This window comes from Ictidomys tridecemlineatus, chromosome 12 (genome assembly GCF_052094955.1).
Source record: "Ictidomys tridecemlineatus isolate mIctTri1 chromosome 12, mIctTri1.hap1, whole genome shotgun sequence".
Taxonomy (NCBI): domain Eukaryota; kingdom Metazoa; phylum Chordata; class Mammalia; order Rodentia; family Sciuridae; genus Ictidomys; species Ictidomys tridecemlineatus.
In genome coordinates this window covers 78,248,874-78,274,562 of record NC_135488.1, presented here as the reverse complement: position 1 = coordinate 78,274,562, position 25,689 = coordinate 78,248,874, and the positions used below count along the sequence as shown (strand labels likewise).

Below are 25,689 nucleotides of genomic sequence, written 5' to 3'. Positions count from 1 at the left end.
AGAAAGCGGCGGAGGATGGAGGAAGGAGGCGGCGGCGTGCGGAGTCTGGTCCCCGGAGGGCCAGTGTTACTGGTCCTCTGCGGCCTCCTGGAGGCGTCCGGCGGCGGCCGAGCGCTTCCCCAGCTCAGCGATGATATCCCTTTCCGAGTCAACTGGCCCGGCACCGAGTTCTCTCTGGTCAGTGTCGCGAATCCCGCAGCCATTTCGTCTTTCTGACGCTAAGGGTTAGATCCCATCCATTTCCTTTGCTTTTTCCTTCCCAGAACCTCTTCTGCAAGCTCTTACCTTCCCTAAATCCAAGTTTCTTCTGCCTCGTGTTCATCCATCCATTCATTCATTCAGCACGTTATGCGGAGGTGCCTTCCATGCTAACATTAGGATCCAGCAATCACTTGCTGTCCCTTTTTTAACCCTGCCGCAGTAGACCTTGCTTCCCTACATTCCCGCCTTGTGGAAGAAGCTTTCTTATAATCCCGTCAGGCATACTTCATCTTTCCTTTGGAGAACCAATTGCAGCTCTTCCTTCAGCAGCAGCCTTCAGTATTACCACCCTAACGACACATTCCTACTGCAAACTCGAATTCCCTCTCCTTTTCGTTCTTCCTGTCTTGCTTCCACACCCAAACATACACAAATGCGCGGCTCCAGAGGAACCTTCTCCCTTAAAAGTTGTTTCCTAAAAAGGCCATGTGACTGGGAGATGTTAACAACCCTCTATGTGGAATACCTCTTGCAGTTTTACAACTGTTACTTAAGATCTCATGAGATTTTATGATGAATTTTCATCCAGTGAAGCACATATTATAATCCTACTAGAATGAAAATTCCTTTAGGGGCTAGTGGAAGGTCTTCCTGTTCACCTGTAGCTACTTAGGCTAATGAAACTTGTGCTCCTGTGATACTGTGTAGTAGTTAATTCTAACGTTTAAAAAAATCTTATTTCTAATTACCTGCAATCATTCAAGTTTGGAAACTGTTTTGTTATATTACCCTGTTACTGTTTCGTTGAGACATTATTAAGCGGTATCATAATACCAAAACAAGATTTACCAAGTTAAGAATTGGCAGTAGAGCTCAGTCGGAGTGTGCCTAGAATGCACAAGGCCCCGGGTTGGTTTAATCCCTAGCACCGGACAGGGAGACAGTATTTACAAGGCAAATATTATTCTAACCACTTAGCTTTCTACTTGCAAATATTCGCTTTTGCTTATACTGTATTTCACATTTGGTTTGTTTCTCCACCCTTCTGTTCCGTCCTGATAGCCCAATGATTCTCAAATTTACCTAGTAAATATTTAACTGAAAAGTCAGGTTTATTTTTGTATCAATGCAATAAACTATAGATATTCAGTATTAAAAGTACTTTTTTAAAATTTTGTTATAAGTCAGATACAACCTTCGGAGGATTGGGATAAGAATACTCTAGTCCATTCTCTTTTCATTCCAAAAAGCACACTTGGAATGAAAGTGATAAGTGATAAATGTTTTTTTAAAAAGTCATTAACTTTTTTACTCTTGCACCTGTGTTTAATTGAGAACAGCATGCACGCTTATATGCAAATCTGAAAACTTACTGACCTCTATACTTAATGACTAAATCTAGCCTTTTTAGGAGTTACTACCAAATTATCATTCAGTTTTTTTTCTGGCCCTGGTGTTTGCTGGCTAAAAAGGAGTTAAGGAAAAAGATCGGTCTTAGTGTATGCTATACCAATGTTTCACATGTCTATCAACTTTATTTTGAAATTTTGTTTTTAATTACTTTTCTCTAGCAATAAGGTATAATCTAAGATGGACACATTTGAAGACTTGGGGTTAAGTCTGAGGTATTTTGAAAAAAAAATATAGTTATTCTTCTGTGGATGTGGCACAAGGTCTATGACCCTCATGCAAAAATAAACCTTAAGAGTCATTTTCATTGGTCTTTTTAAATTGTTTTAATACTTCTATTTAGTTGAAACAACTGCCCTCCTCACCTGGCACTGCCATTTTTTTTTAATGAGCCAGTTGGTTGTATATTTATATATAACTAAGCAGCTGTATGAAGTAGGGTAAGATCCTTTGCCTCTCCACCATCTGAAATTGGAAGAGACTGGATTAGAAGTTGTTTTTTGTTTTGTTTTGTTTTTTAGTTGTAGATGGACACAATACCTTTATTTTATTTATGTATTTTTTATGTGGTGCTGCCGATTGAACTCAGTGTGTCATATGTGCTAGGCAGGTGCTTTACCACTGAGCCACAACCTCAGCCCTAGAAGTTATTTTATTAATCTCTAAAATTCTCATCTGCTTTAAATTATCTTCCCATCCAGATATATCAAAATAAATGTTTTATAATTCTTGCTTTCATATTTACTTAGAAATAGTATTAAGCACCAAAAAGGTATAATTTTTTCATGTTTGTAATAAGTAATAATTATGGTATTCTTTACTTACTAGTTTTTATCATCCATTTTTGGTGTATATATTTTTCTTCTGAAATTGTCATCTCTATGTCATTAAAGTATTCGATTTTTTATTATTTCATAGAATTCATGGATTTCATCAAATTGAACCACAAAATAAATCTAAGTTTCTACTTCTACTGTTTTTATATATGTGTGTATGTATAAAAGAACATATTCCTATTGAAAAACCTTCCCAAGCACTAGCAAAAAATGTGACAAACTCCATGGTTAACATCATGTTATATATATTGACGTGTCACTGACTATGTTTTACATCCTATTTCAGGAAAGAAATTTTCCTTCTCATCCTCTAGCAATCTTGATTCTTACAGACCATGTCAAACATGAGGAATTTATCCCAGACAAGATATTTTTTCAGTTCCTTTAAAGTACCCCACTCTTTGATTCATTTCACCATATTAAAATTTGACTTTCTATTAAATCACTAGTAGATATTACCGCTTACACTGAAATAATGTCTTTTAAGTTATATTAAAAAAAGTTTTATGCTATCTATAATGCTATACATTTCAAATTTTATTTATTTAGGTGTTAGGGATTGAACCCAGTGATGCTTTATCACTAAGCTACATTCCCAGTCCTTTTTTATTTTTTATTTTAATACACGGTCTTGCTAAATTGCTGAAGCTATCCCAGAACTTGCTATCCTCCTACCTCAGCCTCCTGAGTCACTGGGATTATAGGCATGTGCCACTGCACCCAGCTATAAGGAGGCATATTAATAGTAGATCAAAAAATTCTTAGAAAATCACAGGTTAGTTTTTTAGTTTTTTTTCCAGTAATTTCTATTACCAAAAAGTAGGGTGATACTAATGAAAAGTATACCTTGTGATCCGAATATATGACTCATTTCAGCAACATGTGTTGGGGCAGAATTGCCATTTGGTCTATATTATTGAAGAGAAAAATAGCCCTTCCTAAACTAATGAAAGATAAATTGTTGCATTAAGAAATGTCTTCCTGAGGCTGGGGATCAGCCATAGTGCACTTGCCTGGCATGTGTGAGGCACTGGGTTCGATTCTCAGCACCACATATAAATAAATTAAACAAAGGTCTATCAACAACTGAAATATATATAAAGAAAGAAATGCCTTTCTGGCACATGCCTGTAATCACAGCAACTCGGGAATCTAAGGGAGGAGGAGTGCAATTTCGAAGCCGGCCTCAGCAACTTTGCGAGACCCTATCTCAAAATAAGAAAAGGGCTAGGGATGTGGCTCAGTTGTTAAGTGCCCCTGGGTTCAATCCCTGGTACCAAAAAAAAAAAAAAAAAGTCTTCCAAACCAGGTGCAGTGGAGCATGAGTCTCTAGTCCTAGAGACTCAGGAGGCTGGGGCAAGAGGATTGCAAATTCAGTCTCAGCAACTTAGCAAGACTCTTTCTCAAAAAAAAAAAAACATAGGGTGCCAGCATGGTGGCACAATCCAATTAACTCTAGAAGCTGAGAAAAGAGGATAGCAAGTTTGCGACCAACCTCAGCAACTTAGTGAGGGCCTAAGCAACCTAGTGAGACCCTGTCTCAAAATTAAAAAGGACTGGGATGTAGTTCAGTGGGTTCAATCTCCAGTAGCATCCCCAGTATCAATAAATAAAACAAAAAAGACCAAGAATCACTCAGGAGTATAGTGACCCAGGTTCAATCCCCAGTACTACAAAAACTAAAAGAATTGTCTTTCTTTGCTGGAGTTCCAAAAAAGCAGTTCTCTTTTCCATTATCAGCATTGTGATGAACATTTTAATAAGCTAGTCAATACTGCTGTAGAATTCAGCTGTGAAAATCAGAGTTGCAGGTACTTCACAAATAGACATGCATACATTTAAGTCACTTACTGATGTCACCTTCACTTCTGTATATGAATGGTTTGACAAAACTCAGGCTATCCACTACGGAGTGAATGGGAAGCATGCTTTCCACAATTGATCATGTATTCTGGATACATCTGGAAAGCATCAAAAGACATTATAAACATTATGTCTTTTTTTTTTTTTTTTTTTTTTTTGGTACCAGGGATTGAACCCAGGAGCACTAAACCACTGAGCTACATCCCCATCCCTTTTTTTGTATTTGATACAGGGTCTCACTAAGTTGCTTAGGGCCTTGCTAAGTTGCTAAGGCTGGCTTTGAATTCACGATCCTTCTGCCTTAGCCTCCCAGGCCACTGGGATTACAGGTGTGTGCCAGGATTCCCAGCAAATATTATGTCTTAACAGCAAATTATTGGCCCAAATGAATATTTATGAGGATTCCTTCATCATAAATTTGGCTTTGCAACTCTCCAATTTCTTTGATTCCATTGTCTTCTATAAATAATGATTTTTGACCATAAAACAGAAGTCCATATAGTAATCATTTCAAAGTTAATAAAAACTGATGTGAATGTGTTCAAAGTTATAAGCACACAGAATGTGGAGACAACCCACTTGGGTTCTCTGGGCTCTGCTACTTCTAGCTGAGTTACCTTGGACAAATTGCTTATGCTCTGGCCTCTGGCATTTTCTGTAGAAATGAGTATAATGATTGTTTTGAGGATTAACAAATTAATAAATGTAAAGCATTTAAAATGGTATAGTCACAGATCCTATATCTATAGAATCAGCCAACCTTGGATCAGAAATATTCAGGGGAAAATCTGTACTGAAAATGTGCAGACCTTTTTTTTTCTTATCATTCCCTAAATAATATAACAACTATTTACTTTATAAGTTATTTAGAGACAATTTGAAATATAAGGGAGGGTGTTCAGAGGTTATGTGCAAATATTATGCTATTTTATACAAAGGACTTTCACTTCTGTGAATTTGGCTCGGTCTGGGGGCTAGTTCTGGAAGCAAACCCCCCCAAAATGCTGAGGGATGATGATATGTCATAGAGCTAATGTTGCTTTGTTCGTTTGTTTTATTGTCTTGGAAAAACATTGCCCTTATTTGAATTTGTGTTTAGGATTACATTGGTTCCAAGCTATACTGGTTTTATTACAGGTTAGAGCTGTTATTGTTAAACTAGAAAAGAACAGATACTTAGTAAGTAGTAGTTCTTTCCTTGCTAGGAAGAGCCAAATAGTACATTGGTTTCTCCATACTATGAAAAAAGTGAAGAGAGAATTGAATTATAATGGAATATGTACCAGAAGACTGAACTTTCTTTTTAGTAAAATATCATCAGTTACATTAGTTGAAGTGTTCATTTGAATTATATCAGTTCATATGAACCATGTGAATTTGTTTGGTTTTATAGTGTAGAAAACTTTAAGGACAGTTTCACAGATATGTGCCAGGAATCAAAAAACTACAGCTATTGTACTGTCCCACCATCTAATCTTAAAAGGTTTTATTAGAACACAACCATGCCTATTTGTTTACACATTGTCTATGTCCTCTGTTGCTGAGGTGACAGTGTTACAAAAGAAACTATATGGTCCACAAAACCTAAAATATTTATTAGCTGACTCTTCACAGAGGAAGTGAAGTTTGCTGGTTCCTGATGTGTATGTCACAAAGCTAGGTCAGCACAGAGGATCTATAGTGATTTTCTTTTTACAGAAACTTTTTTATGGATAAATTCGTAAATTCTCCAAATATGAAAAATACTGTATTCCATTATATTCAAGTATCCCATCCAACAAAATTGAGAGTTTTTAAGTGAATGTAATAATGATTGTTTTGAGTATACAGAATGATAATTGATACAGATGATAATTGCTGATAGGAACAATAAAGTGATGGTGCTTCTGTCTTTGGCTCAGGATATAGCTCAGTAGTTGATATGTGCTAAGCATATATGAGGCCCTAAATTTTTTTCCTATTGTGATGTAATATCACAATAAATCTTGTTATCTTAACATTGTCAGACTGTCTTCCCTGCTTTTGAAAAATGTGTGTTAAAAATCTGTTGAAGCAGGCACAGTTGTGCACTCTTGTAACCCCAGTGACCCAAGAGGCTGAGGCAGGAGATCACAAGTTCAAGGATAGCCTCAACAACTTAGCAAGGCCCAAAGCAAGTTAGTGAGACCCTATCTCAAGATTTATAAAAAGTAATAAAAATAAAGGAATGGGGATGTATGTGGCTCACTGATCAAGTGCCCCTTAAAAAAAAAAAAAAAAAAAAACTTCTGTTGAAATGATAAATTAGTTTGAAGAATCTTTGCTCTATTTGATATGATAAAATTTAACTGGGGAAAGTAGTGTTTATTTTTTATTCTATTTCTAGCCCACAACTGGAGTTTTGTACAAAGAAGATAATTATGTCATCATGACAACTGCACATAAAGAAAAATATAAATGCATACTTCCCCTTGTGACAAGTGGGGACGAGGTAAGTTTTTATAAATAGATTGATAATTCCTGTTACCAAAGATATTTATTTAAACATTGTAACCACATACTTTAAAAGAGAGTAATGAGATTTGTAATACCCTGTTTTAGCATGAAAGTCTTTTTCACTTTTATTATTCCTGAATTCTTTGATTTTGCGATTCATTTTGGAAAAATTAGTAGTCAATTATTAGTGTTTTAGATGAAAATTTAACTCCACACTTGCTTTCTTCTCTAGAAATGAGGGTTTTAAAACAAGATTTAATTTTTAATATTATATATGATAGTTTTATAAAGAATTTCTTATAAATAAATCTTTAGGTACCTTATGCATTCTCACTACCTTAGCTCATTCCCTTTTCTTTCTCCTAAAATGCCCTAACTGCCTCTTATCCATCCTTCAAGGCAAAGGAAAAAAAGACTTCTTTCAAGATGAAACAGGAGAGGCAGCATGGTAAAATGGAAAGGACACCAGCCTAGGAGCCAGGAGGCTGAGGTATAGGCTATAGTTAGCTGTGGAACCTTGAACAAATCTGAAACTTAATTCTTCCACTCAATGAAATTATTAAGCCAATTATATAATCTGTAAAATAGAAACATTAAACTCAGTACTTTTAAGTTTGGTTCAGATTTGAAATCTGTCCAAGACACCTGTTTAATTTTGTTTTAAATGTCCTTAAGACACAAATATATGCGTACATAACCACACACATACACATGGCATTCAAGTCTGAAATGTAAAAATATAAGAAACCAAAAAGTATCTTAAAACTTTCCAGTATATCCTACAACATTCAACCATTCTAAAACTTTTTTATAGCTAGAATTTGTTTGAGTTACAGCACTTAAAATTTCTGAAATAGGTTTGTAAGAATTATTCAGAAAACTGATAACTTAAAAACCTTTTTTTAAATTTGAAATAATGAAAGCTATGGTATTCTGTGGCTCCATACTTTATACTTCAGTTCATTTGAAAGAAGTGGCATACTATAGGATCTTGTTAAAGATTTTGACTTTTTTCTTCTTTTATTTCTAAGCATTTGTGATTTAACCAGTGAGTTAATACCCAAACAGCAGAATTGGTTGAAGTTCTAGGAAATTGTAAGTATTAAACTATAGTTCTTTCTTAGGAAGAAGAAAAGGATTATAAAGGCCCTAATCCAAGAGAGCTTTTGGAACCCCTGTTTAAACAAAGCAGTTGTTCCTACAGAGTATGTATTTTATGTTCATTTGATAACTAGAAAATAAATTTCGAGCAGCCAGTAGACCCCTGAAATTACTTCTGCATTTCTTTTTACTTTGTTATATCAAATTTTAAGTTAGTTGCAAATCAGAGTTATTGCTAAATAGAATTTTGTTCATTTAAATTCCTAATAACAGTAGATGCAGCAGATGCTTAATAATACCAATATTAAATCATCATTTATCGAACTACTTTGAATGTTTTTCAGTTCAAAGGAAGTTTCTTTACCTAATAGAATTTTAATTTAAAATGCTAATTATTATGTTTAAGGCATGTAGAAAATTATCCCTAAACAAGGTAGTTATTATAGACTCAGATATATTATAGATCAATTTCCTTTACATAATTCTTACATAGAGCTAATCAATGGAAATAATGAATAGGTTTCAGAAATTTCATTTTTCTTGAGGCATAATTATAAGTGTAATTTAATGAAACTTTACTATAAATCCTTAGGGAAATCTACTACATTTTAAAGTATCAAAAAGTAATTCAAACATGCTAAGTGAAGTAAACCAATCCCAAAAAACCAAAGGCCAAATGGTTTCTCTTATAGGATGCTGAGCCATAAGGGGGCAGGGGGCAGGTACAAGGGAAGAATGGAGGAACTTTGGGTTGAGGAGTGGGCAGAGAGGTGGTGGGCGGGGTGGGATGGGATGGACTTATTACCCCTGTACCATTGGTATGATGGTACCAATGGTGTGGCTCTACATCATATACGACCAGAAAAATGAAAAGTCGTGCTGCATTTCTGTAAAAAAATTTAAAAATTAAAAAGAAAAGAAAAATAAAAAGTAATTCAAATGAGTTATATGACTTCTATACTTTTAAATATATTCATCTTTCTTAGATTGAGTCTTATTGGACTTATGAAGTATGTCATGGAAAACACATTCGACAGTACCATGAAGAGAAAGAAACTGGCCAGGTATATTTTTTCTTCAAAATATAAAGTGTACAACATAATAAATGAGAAGTTTCATAATGAAATTGATAGTTTTAAAGTTGTATCCTGAAAAATGTATTTGTAAAATACTTACTGTATTTTTTTTTAATATAGAAAATAAATATTCATGAGTACTACCTTGGGAATATGTTGGCTAAGAACCTTCTATCTGAAAAAGGTTGGTCTCTACACAGTGATTTGATAGTAATTCTGGAATTTGATTTAACATTAACATTCAAATTGAAATTTAAGAGATTTAATTGGAGACTGTGTGAATTTTAAAACATGTTTCTGAGCTGTCCCTTAGAAAACTTTTTTGAAGTCTTTGTTTTTGTTATTTTCTAATTTGACAAACATGCTTTTTTTCTACTTATTAATGAAATTTTCAAAATCTAGTAGAATATTCATCTTAGTGTTAGTCTTTTCCTTGGTTTAAGCAATGTTTTTATACATGGAAATAGATGTATTCCTCAAATGTTGAAATATATATATTATTCTATATTATTCAGATTGGTCAATTAACTTTTCACTAAGATAAAATACTTCAAAAGAATATTATTTTGACCATATTTTCTTCATGAAATTGAGTATTCCCTATGCAAAGTTGTGAAGATTTAATGTGACTATCCTTTCACACAAAAACTATTTCAAGGAAACTGAAAGTAGTTGGGGGTGTAGCTCAGTGGTAGGGTGACTCTGTAGCATGCGCAAGGATCTGAATGCAATTCCCTGCACCACCAAAATTAAAAGTAGTAAGACAAAATCATATGTATGTTTTGGATCTTCTTAAGGAAGTTTAAGATTATAAAATTGATTAAAAACTTAGTCATTGGTATGTACTGCTCATTCTTTACATTTACCTTTCTGTTATGTTATTCCACAGAGCGAGAAGCAGAAGAAAAGGAAAAATCCAATGAGGCAAGTGACAAATGTTAATTTTTTACTCTCAACATTTATTGTTTGTGAGGTATGAATTTATACAACTTAGTGACCTTAGAATACAGTCTTTACGTCTTTATCTGTGGAATAACTCAAGGATTAGGTACAAGAAAATATACAACATATTTGATTTTTCTGAGAAAAGTTACATTGGAATCCTTCTATTTACTTACCAAAATAGGTAAATCTATCAATGATGTGTCTGGGAAAAGATTCTGTAATACCAGTATGACACTTGAGTCCTTAACAGTGGTTCCCTCTACTCAGCATTGAAAACAAGTATAGGCCAGGTGCAATGGCACAAGACTGTATCCCCAATGACACAGGACTGAGGCAAGAGGCTCACAAGTTCCAAGCCAGTCTAGCAATGCCTTAAGCAATTTAGTGAGACCCTGTCTTGAAATAAAAAAGAACTGGGGATATAGCCCAGTGGTAAAGCACCCTGGGTTCACACACTGCACTACCCAAAAAAATTACAGTAACAGCTTTTGTATTTTTTTCCTCCCATCTGCTCCTCACCCCCTATAAAACAGATAAACTATATATGTAAATAACAAGCTACCAGACAGCAAGCATCTTAAAAGCAGAGACTGTTTTTTTTTTTTAATCTCTTCACTCCACAGTGCAAAGCAGTGTGTCACACATACTTCAGGTACTTTATAAAGGTTTATTAAGTAAGTGAATAATAAATAATGGCAAAAAAAATAGTATTATTTAAAAAGAATGATTCCTCAAAGTGCCTAATCATGATTTTTATTTTTTTTTTATTTGTTGTAATTAGCTACACAATTTTTAAATACCGTATGGTTCAAGGAGTGCTCTTTGAATCCTGTTTCAAAAGATTTAATTTGACATTCTACCTTTGAGATAAAATATGTATTTACTATGACTCTGAAGGATAGCAAGATGGAACTCAAAGTATGAAATGATAAAGGAAAAGTAAGAAAAGGGTAAAGGCAGAAAACTAATATTAGTTGAGCCCCAATTTTAAGCCCAACACTGCCAAACCTGTAACAAAAGCTAATGTTTAATTTTCCAACAATTATTTATTTGTTTAATCAAATTCATAATGGTAGTAATAAGCCAGTAAATTTAAAGCTTCAAGCCCAGGATTCTAATTTCAGACAATAGCATACGAGAAATTCTCAAAATATTTTTCTCAGGAAACATTTATTGCCTGTTTTGAATGAGGCACTGATGGTACAAAGTGATGCAAGATGAGATTCCTGCCTCTAAGAGCATACTCAGATTATTAACAATATCTTTTTAAAGTTTATTATATTAGGGTTGGGGTTGTGGCTCAGTGGTAGAGCACTTGCGTAGCACATGTGAAGCCCTGGGTTTAATCCTCAGTACCACATAAAAATAAATAAATAAAATAAAGCTATAAAAAAAAAAAGTTGCCAGCCGCGGTAGCCCACACCTATAATCCCAGCAGCTCAGGAAGCTGAGACAGAAGGATTGAGAGTTCAAAGCCAGCCTTAGCAAAAACCGAGGCACTAAACCCTCGTAGACCCTGCTTCTAAATAAAATCCAAAAAATAGGGCTGGGCATGTAGCTCAGTGGTCGAGTGCCCCTGAGTTCAATCCCCGGTACCCAAAACAACAACAACAAAAAGTTCATTATAGTAGACTTTTGTTCTTATAGAAAAAAAGCATGTGAGATAACTCTTTAAGAATCCTTGTCTTCTCTTAATTTTCTTTTCCTAGACTTGAATAGATTTAATTTAGGAGTTAAAGTACTATTTTAGAAGATAAGTATTTTTACTGTTTCACCCAAGTTTTTGATAAATAAACCTTCAGACTTGTAGAATCTAAACTCTCAACAGCCATTCTCTATTGAGTTCAGTGAAAGCTATAAACAGCCCAGTATAGTAAGTTCTTACATCTTATCATTGAGGATAACTCATATTAATATTATCTTGTAGCTCTTTATATAAATGCATATTAAATTAACATCTTAATTTTAGCATCAAATGATTTTTCTTCTTGCTATATTAAGTTACACACTTACTCAAATAAGAACTTCAAAATCAAAACATTAGAGAATGAACTTGAAAATAAATGTTACCTTTCTAAGTAAAATGTAGTTTTCTTCCTTTTAGAATCATAAGTGCTTCTTCCACCCTCAACCCCACCTCAATTTCTAATGAAAAGTCTTTATACTCTGTTTTTTTAAGATTCCCACTAAAAATATCGAAGGTCAGATGACACCCTACTATCCTGTGGGAATGGGAAATGGTACACCTTGTAGTTTGAAACAGAACCGGCCCAGATCAAGTACTGTGATGTACATATGTCATCCTGAATCTAAGCATGAAATTCTTTCAGTAGCTGAAGTTACAACTTGTGAATATGAAGTTGTCATTTTGACACCACTCTTGTGCAATCATCCTAAATATAGGTAGGATGTGCATTTAATATTTTAAACACATGCTCTAAAGTATTCTGTGCTTCGCTTTAATGCTTTCTTCTTACTGAACAGGTTCAGAGCATCTCCTGTGAATGACATATTTTGCCAATCACTGCCAGGATCTCCATTTAAACCCCTCACTCTGAGACAGTTGGAGCAGCAGGAAGAAATACTACGGGTGCCTTTTAGGAGACATAAAGAGGTATAAGAATTATCTAATGATAGTTTCTCAATGCTTCCTTTTCCAGATTTCAGAACATATATCAATATTTTGATGATTCTTATAGCATAGTTGTAAAACAATATATTTTAGCACAGATTTTTAACTTTCAGTTCCTTTCATTGATTTCAGTTCTTTTCCTAAGTCTTATGCTTTTCGGGAACTATTTTTAACATTCTTTTGTAGTTAAAATTTCAAAGTACTTAATTTAATTATGTAGGTGGTTGTCTCAGCTAAGCCTCTTAGAAGAACAGACCATAACCCTATGTCCACCTCCTGACACTGTTTATTCTCTAGTTCATCAGTGTTCTTCAACCACTTCTGTATGCTGCTTTCCCCTTGTGATGCACTATATTCCGTTTTCATCACTTTTCACTTCTAGACCTAGCCATGTAAATTTCTAGTCATCTTCCATCTTTTTTTCTCTTTCATACTGATATTGAACAAGTCAAATATTTGTGTCATTTATCTTACCCATCTCTTCTTTTAACTCTAACTCTTATCATTCAATCCTCTCAGTAGTTCAGGACCTCATCTCCTAGGGCTAGAACCAATCTCACATATCCCCTTTCTAATTCTTGTTTTTTTTGTTGTTGTTTTGGTTTTAGGTTATTTTTTTGGCAAGGGGGTTACAGGTGATTGAATTCAGGGCCACTCAACCACTGAGCCACATCACCAGACCTATTTTGTATTTTATTTAGAGACAGGGTCTGAGTTATTTAGCACCTCACTTTTACTGAGGCTGCTTTGAACTCAAAATTCTCCTGTCTCAGCTTCCCAAACTGCTGGGATTATAGGTATGAGCCACTGTGCCCAGCCGCTTTCTAATTCTTCCCACACAGCTTATGAAAATGCTTTTCCTAAAATGAGCTTTTATTATATATGTAATCTTTGGTGGTTAACATGATCTATGCCAGAGGATAAAAATCACTGTTCAAAAAATGCATGCTTTTTTTGTGATTTGGTCTCAGCCCCATCTTTCATCATCATTCGCTTTATCCCAGATGTTTTAAAGAACTTAGAGTTTCCTACAAGGACCATGTTCTTTCTGGCCCCCTGCCTTTGAAGATACTGTTTTTCTCCTTTTACTATTGCTTCATCCCCTCCTTCCCTTTCACCTTAAAACTTATATAAGATGTAATTTCAGTGACACTATTTTTTTAGAAATGAGCCAGGATTTCCATTGGATTAGTCCAAGAAGGGAGAAATTTTTATACTTCATTGGCCTATTATTTTTTCAGTCTTTTATTGATAGCACTTCCATGACAAAATCTTGTGTTTTACATATGGTTATTACATTAAACTGGAGAGCAAAAGAAAGTATGTTTTATTTACAGTGGGGTTTTCAGCTCCCTGCAAGATGCCAGGTATGTTATGAGTACTTAACAGTGGTTTAACTATTTAGCAAAGGCCTATTTCATCCCTTCCTCCTGAGTACCTTTTTCATCATACATACTCTGACCAACACTGTCAATCCGATAGGAAAAGGAAAGTGATCTTAACATTAATTCCTGGTTTGATTTGGAGTACTATATTAAAAGTTTTGCGCTTTTTCTCTTCTGGCCTTCCTGTAGTGATGTAAATACTAAAATTAACCCAGTCCAAATGTTCCATAAATCCCAACTATCATTAATCTTACAGGAAAAAGTACTCATTTACTTTTCTTTGAATGTATGTTGTTTTATCTGTCAGTTGAGAAAAACCAATTTTTTTAAAAGCCTTCATAGATAAAGCTGGACACAGTGGTGCACTCCTATATCTCAGCGACTCAGGAAGTTGAGGCAGGAGAATCACAAGTTCAAGGCCAACCTCAGCAATTTAGTAAGACTCTGTCTCAAAATAAAAATAAAAAAGGGCTGAGGGTGTCGTTCAGTGGTAGAGCACCCCAGGGTTCAGTTTCCAATACCAAAAAAAAACATTTTAATTAAATAAAAATAAATCAAATACCTAAAATATGATTACATGGCACTGGAGCTGAATAGTACAGTATGTGTTTCCCATAAGTAAGTCCCTGGGTTCAGTCCTCTGCACCAAAATTAAAAATGATCACAGCATATCTTTTCTTAATATCTATAACATAATGCCCACACCTCTGAGCTGTAGTTACCCACAATATAGTGCCTGCTTATGTCTTGAGTTTTAAATAATATAGTCAAATACCTTTGCTTTTACTTCTTCCTCCAGTCCCCATGTATGTACATGTAGGCACTAAACACATACACAGATATAGACATAAATCATGAATTATTTTTCATGTTTCAAGAATTAATCAAAAGTTTTATCTTTGTGAAATCTTTTTTTAATATTTTTTAAATTGTAAATGGATTTTTTTGTTTTATTTATTTATTTATATGTGGTGCTGAGGATTAAACTCAGGGCCTCAAACATGCCAGGCAAGCACTCCACCACTGAGCCACAACTCCAACCCATGAAATCTTAATATTTCGATCCTGGTCAAAGTTCATTTGAGTCTTCTTACTAAATTTCATGTTCCTCCGGGGCAACAACCAGAATCTACTATATTGAATATCTGTAACCAACATTCATATTCATTCTCACCCATCTCATCTTTTTTTTAATATTTATTTTTTAGTTGTAGATAGACACAATATCTTTATTTTATTTTATGCCGTGCTGAAGATCAAACCCAGGGCCTCACACACGCTAGGCAAGCGCTCTACCACTGAGCCACAACCCCAGCCCTCACCCATCTCATCTTAACCCTGTTCATTATTATTTTATGCTTCTCCAAAACTAAATGTATGGACACAAAGCCTACCAAGTATCAAAGTACCTAGTAAGAATAATGAGACAAGATATATGAAATGAAAATTATCCCTTTATGTTTGGAATGGTCTCCATACTCCTAACTGGCAGATGAAACTAACATTTATTTAGCACTTTTTCTATACTACTAAGTGTTGCAAAGTCCATTTTCTTGTAACACATTAAAATAAGCAGAACTCTTATTTTACAAATGTGCTACAGTTTAAAAATAACAAATTATCACTGAAAAATTAAATGTGGAGTAAAATCTCTTAAACATGTCTGCTTAATTTTAGGAAGATCTGCAATCAACTAAAGAAGAGAGATTTCCAGCGATCCACAAACCTATTGCTATTGGCTCTCAGCCAATGCTCACTGTTGGAACAACCCACATATCCAAACTGACAGATGACCAACTCATAAAAGAGTTCCTTAGTGGTTCTTACTGCTTTCATGGGGTAAGAAGTGGACCTTCAGTTTAAAATTTTATCTGACAACTTTTACCTGTCAGTTATTTAATCAATGGTCACTAGCAACACTGCAAAAAGGTTTGTGTCAGTGAGGCACAGTGGTGCACATCTATAGATATAATCCCAGTGGCTCCAGAGGCTGAGGCAGTAGGATCACAAGTTCAAAGCTAGCTTCAGCAACAGCAACTCAGTGAGACCGTGTCTCTAAATAAAATACAAAAAGAGCTGGGGATGTGGTGAGTGGTTAAGTGCTGGTATCAAAAAAAAAATTTTTTTTTTAATGGCAGCAGGGTGTGGTTTATTCCTGGTACCAAAAATATAAATTAAAAAGCAGGGTGGGGGAGGTTTATGTCTATACAGGAATGGCAGAATCTTCAGGTGAATTCTGATGGACATTTTCTCTGTGGAATCTCATACTCCACATTTCTATCATCTAATCCATTACCAATATATTCTCCTTATTGACGGTAAAACACCACCTTTCCTGTGGCAATCATGTATGATTCTGGTTGATTTTATATCCTACATTTTGGTTATATAGAGATCACAATTTAAACTGGAGTTAACATCTTCCTTTACAAAGGTAAAATTTTGCCCCTGCACCAGAGGGAAATACATTTAAAAGTAGAATTTTTGTTTCATCTTATTTACAAAGTCATAGCAGCATTTATTCTTTGTATTTATTTTTTCTTATTTCTCGGTGATTTCTAATTTTCAACCATATTATTGCTATTATAGGTTATAAAAATTACCTATATTTTCTTTTCTTTTTTTTTTTTTTTTTTTTAGAGAGAGTTTTTTTTTAATATTTATTTTTTATTTTTTGCGGAAGCAACATCTTTCTTTGTATGTGGTGCTGAGGATCGAACCCAGGCCACATACATGCCAGGCGAGCACACTACCAATTGAGCCACATCCCCAGCCCAAAAAATTACCTATATTTTCATCACTATTATGGGTAGTGTTAAGTCAGTCCACAATACCCCTTTCTCTGTGCATCATTTTATAAACTATGTTTTCTTTCTTTTAGGGTGTTGGTTGGTGGAAATATGAATTCTGCTATGGAAAACATGTACATCAGTACCATGAGGTATAGAAAAGCACTTCTATATCATTCTATCACTAGGTTAAAGGACATTTTGTTGTTGTTTAATGTTAGGAACTGAACCCAGGGCCTTATGCATGCTAGACAAGCGCTATGCCCCTAAACTAATTTTCCAGCCTTGGATTAAAGTCTTTAAAATCTTTTGTAGAAAAAAACAAGAGGCAAGGAATAGTGATGCACACCTGTAATCCCAGCCACTCAGGAAGCTGAGATAGGAGGATCATAAATTTAAGGCCAGCCTGGGCAACTTGTAAGACCCTGTCTCAAAATCAAAGGGCTAAAAATGTAGCTCAGTACAGCCTCTCTGGGTTGAATCTCTAGTGCTGTTGGGGGAAAAGAATAAAGGAGGGAAATTGATATTATTTTTAATTGTGAGATGATATTAATGTGGAAAGTACTAACCAAAGTATTACCAGATTTTGGAAAGTTAAATAAAAAAAAAAAAACCTAATTGTAACTAAATCATCTTGAAGTAACACTGCTTACTAACTAATCATATATTTATATTACTAAGAGCCTGGTAGAATGATGGGCTGTTGTGTCTTTTCCTTCTTAGCTTTGATCAAAAAATTAATCATTTATATAATTCACCTTTAAATTAAGAAAATGAATGGCAAAATGGTATATTAACCATAGAATCAGCCAGGTGCAGGGTCACATATCTGCAATCGTAGCTACTCAGGAGGCTGAGGCAGGAAGATCAAAAGTTCAAGGCAAGCCTGGGCTGATTATCAAGATACAGTCTCCAAATAAAATTTTTAAAAGGGTTGGGGATATAACTCAGAGGCAGAAGAACACTCCTGGGTTTAATCCCTTAACTACACATACACACACATATAAATATGTAAAATTGGGTAAACTTAGCAAGTTTCTCAGCTAAAAAGAAGATACTATTTCATCTAAATTTAAAGTGTTTTAAGATTTACATATGATGATAGGCTCACACCTATCATCCCAGTGGCTTGGGAGGCTGAGACAGGAGGATCACAAGTTGGAGGTCAGCCTCAGCAATTTAGCAAGGCCATAAGCAACTTATCGAGACCCTGTTTAAAAACAAAAAACGGGTAGGGATGTGACTCAGTACCAGGTTCAATCCCTGGTACCAAAAAAAAAAAAATGTACATATGTAAGTTTTTATTCTTCCTATTATTTATTCTTCTCTAAATAACATAGTATATTCTCCCATGTTGATCCAACCTACTTAAATTCTGAGATTCAAACTCCAATAATTTTATTTGTTGATAGTTGTATTTTGTTTGTTAAGGTAACTTGCAAACATTGAAGACACCAGGCACAGTGATACACATTTGTAGTCCCAGCTACTGGGGAAGTTGAGGCAGGATGATCACAAGTTCAAGGCCAGCCTCAGCAACTTAGGAAGATCCTATCTCAAAATAAAAAATTAAAAAGTAACTCAGTGGTAGAGCACTTGCCTAATATGCACCTGCCCATGTGTTCAAGCCACAGTGCCACAAAAAATTAACAAATAAATACTGGGCCAGTCATAGTGGGGCACACATGTAATTCCAGCAACTCAGGAAGCTGAGGCAAGAGAATCACAGGTTCAAAGCCAGTCTCAGCAACTGAGGGAAGTCCCGAGCACCTAGGCGAGATCCTGTCTCAAAATAAAAAATAAAAAGACTGGGGATATTGCTCAATGGTAAAGCATCTCTGGGTTCAATTACCAGTACCTAAATAAATAAATATTGGCTTGGCTGCTCCTAAAGGCTTTTTTTCATTCCCTGAAAAAGATTATAATTAGTATTTTTTAAATATTGTATTTTCCTGTACAAGATGTTTTAAGCTTATCTTAAATTCCAAGAAAAGCTGAGCATGGTGGTGCATGCCTATAATCCGAGTGGCTGGGAGGCTGAGGCAGGAGGATTGTAGGTTCAAAGCCAGCCTCACCAACTTAGCAAAAGCCCTAAGCAACTTAGCAAGACCCTGTCTTAAGATAAAAAATAAAAAGGGTTGGGTATGTGGTTCCGTGGTTAAGCGCCCCTAGGCTCAATCCCTGCTACCAAAAAAAAAAAAAAAATTATAAAAAGGATCATACAATTCACCTTCCACATTAAAATTATCCAAAACATATGAGGCATTTATAAGCTATTTTTTCTTCACTTAAACTTGAGAAGTTTCATTTAAGCATTTTTTCCATTTGTTCTTACTTCTTCACAGATATTTTCTTTCTAAAACATTTGTTACTACAGAAAAAGGATGAAGTGCCATACAATTGAAATCCAGATGACCCTCTGACTTTTTTAATTAAAGGAGTATATGCCAGAAATTAAAAATAAAAAGTTAATTTCTTTGTTGCCATCCTCCTTCTTCCCAAAAATAAGTGCTGTTAACATTTTCATAGTTAACTGTCTATAAGAAAAAATGCAAGTGCTTAAATTTTGGTATGATCTTTTTATTTCTACTTTGTACTCGTTCTTTTCACTTATCATCTTGGAGATGTTTTTACATCTCATTCTTTTCAGCACTTACATAGAATTATGACTCTGCTTAACAGTGTATTTAACCAGACCCTACTGATGGACCTTTAAGTTCTCTCAGTTTTTGTAGTGATAGTGATTTAGTGAAATTTTTAAATAGTTCTGTTGCTGTACTTTTGCCTGTATATTCAGAAAACACATTTCTAGCAATGTACATGCATGCTGAAAAATTATACTTCCCAGAAGACCAGCAGTTAACACTCCCAATAAAATGGTGGTTTTCACATACATTTAACAGCACTATAGGTTTTACCAAACTTAATTTGTCCAAGGTCATATAACCTAGAGCTTTCTGAGGGACTTTGCTCAGTGCTTTGGGAGGTAGAAAAATAATAGTAACTAACAAATACAGTGCTCACCAGGCACAGTAGCACACACCTATAATCCCAGCAATTCAGGAGGCTAAAGCATAAGGATGGCAAGTTCAAAGTCCGCCTCAAGGGCTGGGGATGTGGCTCAAGCAGTAGCGCGCTCGCCTGGCATGCGTGCAGCCCAGGTTCAATCCTCAGCACCACACACCAACAAAGATGTTGTGTCTGCTGAAAACTAAAAAATAAAATATCAAAATTCTCTCTCTCTCTCTCTCTCTCTCTCTCTCTCTCTCTCTCTCTCTCTCTCTCTCTCTCTCTCTCAAAAAAAAAAAAAAAAAAAAAAGTCCACCTCAACCATTTAGTGAGCTCTTCAGCAACTTAGTGAGACACTGTCTCAAAATTTAGTGGTAAAGTGCCGCTGGGTTCAATCCCCAGTATCAAAAAAATATATGGTGTTCATTTTTTGCTGGGCACTAAGAACTTAATACATATTATCTCATTTAATCCTCATAACAAAGGTATGATGAAGAAACAGAAAATATACTTTAGTAACTCACCTAAAAACACATAGGTAGTAAATAGTAAAACTGAAATTCAAACACAGGCAATTCTGCTCCCTGTCTAACCTCTTAAACACTTCATTTTGCTGCTCTAATCTCTGTATAGGAACTTAAAGTCTAGTTGCTGAAAAAAATAAAATATATAATAGCTATGTTTTTCATTAGCTTATTGTAAGCAGTGGCCTTGCCTGTTTCATTTACCATTGAAGGGATTTTTCATTCTACTAATGAGGAGTGTATTGTTGCCTGGCCTAGAATATGAAGGAAAGAAAAAGAGGAAGGCAAAGATATAGGAAGGAGAAGAAGAAAAGATAAAGAAGGACTGTACACATAAGATCCATATAAGTACACAGTATTTGAAAAATAATAAAAGCAGGATGGGGAAGAATCATAGTAGTATGCAGTTGTGAAATCTAGGAATGAGAGATTACACTTTTGGTTGTGGGGATGGCGTGCTAGCAGTGAAAATGTAAAGAAAGAATCTGATGCCAAAAAAAAATCTCCAGGAAAGACTTTATACGACTGATAGATGGAAAAGAGTGAGAAGATGTAAGAGTTAGAAACAGCTACATCTAGATCTAGCCCAACTACAAATTAGTTGTCATTATTCAGAGAAACAGAGAATGAAGAAGATAACGTCTACTCACTGAGTTTGACTAACATCATTACATTTAAGTCCCATATCCTGTGTACAGATGAAAATAAAGACTAGACCCTGTAAGAGGGTCAGGTTGTCAGCATAAATGTTTTGTGATGATGTCAGGCATGCATTATCAAAAATATTTTTTCATGTATTAGGACAAAGATAGTGGGAAAACCTCGGTGGTTGTGGGGACATGGAACCAAGAAGAGCATATTGAGTGGGCCAAGAAGAATATTGCTAGAGCATATCATCTTCAGGACGATGGCACCCAAACAGTCAGGTAAAGACTACCTTTATTTGCCTTTGGATCTGAGAACTTTTAAAACCCAGAATATTGATAAACATATAAGCAAGATCCTAGGTCAGGGTTTTTTCAGGGGTCATCTTTTAAATTATTTTCTTTTTTTTTGGAGAACCAAAACAGTATAATTGGTAAGACCACAGTCTCTGGAGCCTGGCCACCTGGACTGAAATGCTGGCTGGCTCTTCACTTATTACCTTAGGTAAATTAGGTAAAAAGAGAAGTTTCATTTCTCTTGTCTAATGGTATTGCCTCATGTGATCCTTATGACATGTAAGTGAAGTAATTCCTGCGAAGGGCAGTGCCTGGCAATAGCATGCAGTAAACTTTGGCTACTGCCTTTGTGATGGTGGTAATAGGCTAATGATTGGCAGTGGTATTAGTGACAATGGCTCAGTTCTATTAGAGCTGAGAATGTAAAGCATTTGCCTCTTTCATGGGTAATGTTTATTTAATTCTGTTATTCTATTTAAATATACTCTGGCATTTCCTTTTGTTGTGCACTTTTTGTAACATAAACGGTTGAAAATAATTGATTACTAGCTGTATTTAAAACTATCTCATGCCTGGGGATGTGGCTCAAGTGGTAGCGCGCTCGCCTGGTATGTGTGCAGCCCGGGTTGGATCCTCAGCACCACATACAAACAAAGATGTTGTGTCCGCCGAAAACTAAAAAGTAAATATTAAAAAAATTTTTTTTAAATTTTTAAAAAACTATCTCATATCTCTTTTGGGCTATGTGGGTATATTTTTATATAACAAATAAATTAATCTCATTTCCCAAGGAAAACTAAGTTTTTGTTTTTTTAATGGTGCTGGAGATTGAAGCCAGGGTCTTGTATATGAAGGCAAGCACTCGACCAACTGAGCTATAGCCCCAGTCCCCCAAGGAAAACTAAGCTTTAATTTTTCTTGTAGTTTCTTGCCCAGTAAATTTTAAATTTTGGGGGGTAAGTTGGGGATCAAACCCAGAGGTGCTCTACCACTGAGCTACATCCCCATCCCTGTTTTTATTTTATTTTAAGTTGCTAGCGCTGACTTCAAACTTGTGATCCTCCTACCTCAGCCTCCCAAGCTGCTGGGAAGCTGCATGCACCACTGTCTCTGGCTTAAATACTCATTCTTGGTCCTTCTCAGGTGATACCTTGGTGTGGTGTTGAGAGATTGTTTTCAGAATGTGCTGACTTTTCAGGCAAGCCAAAATCAATGTTAGCAAAATTATGATATAGTCATTTAAATATTCTAACGGGGCTGGAGTGGTGGCTCAGTGGTAGAGCACTTGCCTAGCATTGTAAGGCACTGGGTTCAATTCTCAGCACCATATACAAATATATGAATAAAATAAAAGTCCATCAATTTCTAAAAATTTTTTTAAAAAGAAAGATCTTTTTAAAAATAAATATTCTAACATACTCAATAGTCTGTTTTATGCTTATATGTGTTTTGTGTGAAAATATTTTATGGTATCATGTACAACAAATTTTGAAGTATAGGAAGGTAAAACTAACAAAATCAAAAGCTTTTTGGGGGATATTGCACATTTGAGATTTATAGCTTGGCCTACCTAGACTTATCTCTTACAGTACAGTATTGCAACAGGATTAGCTTGATGGAGGGTAAAAACAATTGTTCCACAAAACAAACAATATAATTGGTTGGGAAAATGGATAACTTTTTAAAACAACTTTTTTAAGGGAATCTCACCTCATTTATTTATATAGAAATGCTGTACAAATTGAATACAGTGTACAGTATCTCTAATTTATATTCTCTTTATAAATATATAAAGACTGTCCCTGTGAAAGAACCCCAAAAACCCTCATCACCATCATCTTATCCAACCCATTACAGTTATTCCTTACCCATTACTATTACTGAATTATGATATTTTTAGTTTAATAAAGCTTGTTTCTCCAATTTAGGATGGTGTCACATTTTTATGGAAATGGGGATATTTGTGATATAACTGACAAACCAAGACAGGTGACTGTAAAACTAAAGTAAGTTGAAATTATCAACTCGTGCTTTATACCTTTCTCTTTTACCTATATCCTACATTAAAAAGTCTTCTATAAATATAAAATATAATTATGAATAATTATTAAGTTATATTATTTAAATTGCATGAGATTATGCTGGCTCACTTGAATAGATCTTTGTAGGCTAAGTTGATAACTATAAAAAACAATCTTATTTTGTATCATTTGGGCAGTGCCTTAAAGTACTCTCTATTTTAGGTGTAAAGAATCAGATTCTCCTCATGCTGTTACTGTGTATATGCTAGAGCCTCACTCCTGTCAGTATATTCTTGGGGTAAGTAAAAAGAAAATAATCAAAAATTCAGTATCTGTTACTGAAGAAAATTTTCTCAATCTCTTTCCATTAAACACACCTTATCCCCCTCTCCAAAAAATACCACTTTCTAATCCCTCCTCCATGCTGACTTGCTGGTACTGGGGATTGAACCCGGGACAGCACATACTAGGCAGCAGTCTACCACTGAGTTCTTTTGCTGGTTTTTGTTTTGTTTTGAGACAGGATCTTGCTAAGTTACCCAAGCTGGCCTTGAGCTTGTAATCCTCCTTCTATTAGTCTCTCAAATCACTGGGATACATATCTGGCTCAATTGGGGTCCCTTCCATTATCCAGTCTCAAGTTATAAATTATTTCCTCGTATTTCCCCACTCTGTCCAGTGCATTGAATGAATTCATCTGTGATAAATTTTTCATCTCTAAAATTTCCATTTGGTTCTTTTTCTATGGTTTCCTTTTTATCTGCTGAAATTCCCTTCAGTCATACATTTTATCTGCCTTTTCTAATGTTGTCGTCATCATATTTTGTTTGTTATAGGTTTGGTTTTTTTGTTGTTGTTGTTTTGGTACAGGGGATTGAACCTAGGGCACTTAACCACTGAGCCCTTTTGTTGTTGTTTCTAGACAGGGTCTGGCTAAGTTGCTAAGGCTGGCTTTAAACTTGGAATCCTACTGCCTTAGCCTCCTGAGCCACTGGGATTACACGCATGCACTACCATGCCCAGCTTCATCATATTTTTTATAACTGTTATAACTGATAATTTCAACATCAGGCCCATTTTTGAGTTACGTTTTTCTTTCCCTTTTATTTATTTTTTTTTCTCACTCTCTCTCTCTTTTTTTTTTTTTTTTTTTTTAGAGAGAGAGAGAATTTTTTTTTTTAATATTTATTTTTTAGTTCTCAGCAGACACAACATCTTTGTTGGTATGTGGTGCTGAGGATCGAACCCGGGCCGCACGCATGCCAGGCGAGCGCGCTACCGCTTGAGCCACATCCCCAGCCCTTTCTTTGCCTTTTAAATACAACTAATTATTTTTCCATAATATTCTATCATTTTTTACATATAAGATCTAGTGATTTCTTATTCCTGTTCTTCACACTTTTTCTCCCTTGTCTCCTATCTCATATTTTATATACATGATTAAAAATTGTTTTAATTTTGTAGGTATGATGTTGGATGGTTTATCCAAAACAAGGACTCATACACATTTAGCAAATGTATTCATTTAGCAAAATAATACTGAATAAAGTATGCAACTTTTTAATGGCTTTGTTGTTCTTTTTTTCTTTAGGTTGAATCTCCAGTGATCTGTAAAATCTTAGATACAGCAGATGAAAATGGACTTCTTTCTCTCCCCAACTAAAGGACATTAAAGCTGAAGAAAAAAAAAGATCATTGAAAGTCATGATTTCTTTCTGACCATGTGTCTCATTATAGCGTTCTCAGCCATTGAACCTCATCTAAAGGATCATCTAAAAGGACTCTAAACCACTTTGTGAATATATATGTGTATATAAGAGGTTATTGATAAACTTCTAAGGCAGACATTTGTCTCACTTTTTTCATTTTTGTTGTGTCTTATGAATGGATTTATGTTATGTCTTTGCTTGGATGATGTGATTCTGAAATAAACCTCATCCAAGCAAGTTGGAGTCCAGCCTATTCAAATGTTATAATGGTTGTACTTACTGAAAAGATTTTAAATAATAGATTTATTATGTAAATTATGTATAAATAGTTAATGAAGTAAAGATAATGAAGAAAGATATAGGAGGTTGTTTAAATGAGAGATCCTGTAAAATATGTAAATTCTAGTGCCTGAAATCCTTTCAACAAACTTTATATAACAGCTGCTCTCTGCCAGGCATTAAACTAGAAATGGGCACACAGTAGTCTCACAGGTGAGCTTTCTTTACCACTGTTACTCTGAAGAAACTTAACTTGTGATAGGTTGCTTCTCTCTCTAAACTTTTATATATTTCTTTCTTCATCTTGAGTGTGTTTACTCCCAGAGTATCTGGTGTAGACAATTGATTAATCCCTGATTTAAAATGATTTACTCTAACAAAACACACTGTGCTGGCTATCCATTTTACTTGTCTAGTGTATACTACAGATCTTAGGTCTGGACAATTTTATAGTACAATATTTATTTTAAAGTAAATAAAATGTCCACAAGCA

At 34.9% G+C, this 25,689-nt stretch overlaps 1 protein-coding gene across 2 annotated transcripts; it reads left to right on the top strand.

Moving 5' to 3' along the window:
- Positions 1-15: 15 nt before the first annotated feature.
- Positions 16-25,689, top strand: Erlec1 (endoplasmic reticulum lectin 1). 2 transcript variants are annotated; one of them, XM_005321996.3, is made up of 14 exons: positions 16-177; positions 6,676-6,780; positions 7,910-7,990; positions 8,873-8,950; positions 9,083-9,146; positions 9,852-9,886; positions 12,087-12,310; positions 12,392-12,521; positions 15,602-15,763; positions 16,806-16,865; positions 21,048-21,172; positions 23,116-23,193; positions 23,431-23,506; positions 24,800-25,689. In XM_005321996.3, exons 1-14 carry the CDS (start codon positions 16-18, stop codon positions 24,869-24,871), a joined length of 1,452 nt encoding a protein of 483 aa, XP_005322053.1. In that variant the 3' UTR covers positions 24,872-25,689. The 2 variants fall into 2 exon arrangements, with proteins under 2 accessions (XP_005322053.1, XP_040126609.1); XM_040270675.2 differs by lacking the exons at positions 9,083-9,146; positions 12,087-12,310.

What these genes read in the sequence shown, in the direction of transcription:
- Erlec1 (XM_005321996.3), top strand. Translation starts at nt 16, where the DNA reads ATGGAGGAAGGAGGCGGCGGCGTGCGGAGTCTGGTCCCCGGAGGGCCA. An exon ending in AAAGCAGTTGTTCCTACAGA is followed by an intron (nt 7,991 to 8,872) that starts GTATGTATTTTA and finishes CATCTTTCTTAG; the next exon opens with ATTGAGTCTTATTGGACTTA. An exon ending in ATGTACATCAGTACCATGAG is followed by an intron (nt 16,866 to 21,047) that starts GTATAGAAAAGC and finishes TTCATGTATTAG; the next exon opens with GACAAAGATAGTGGGAAAAC.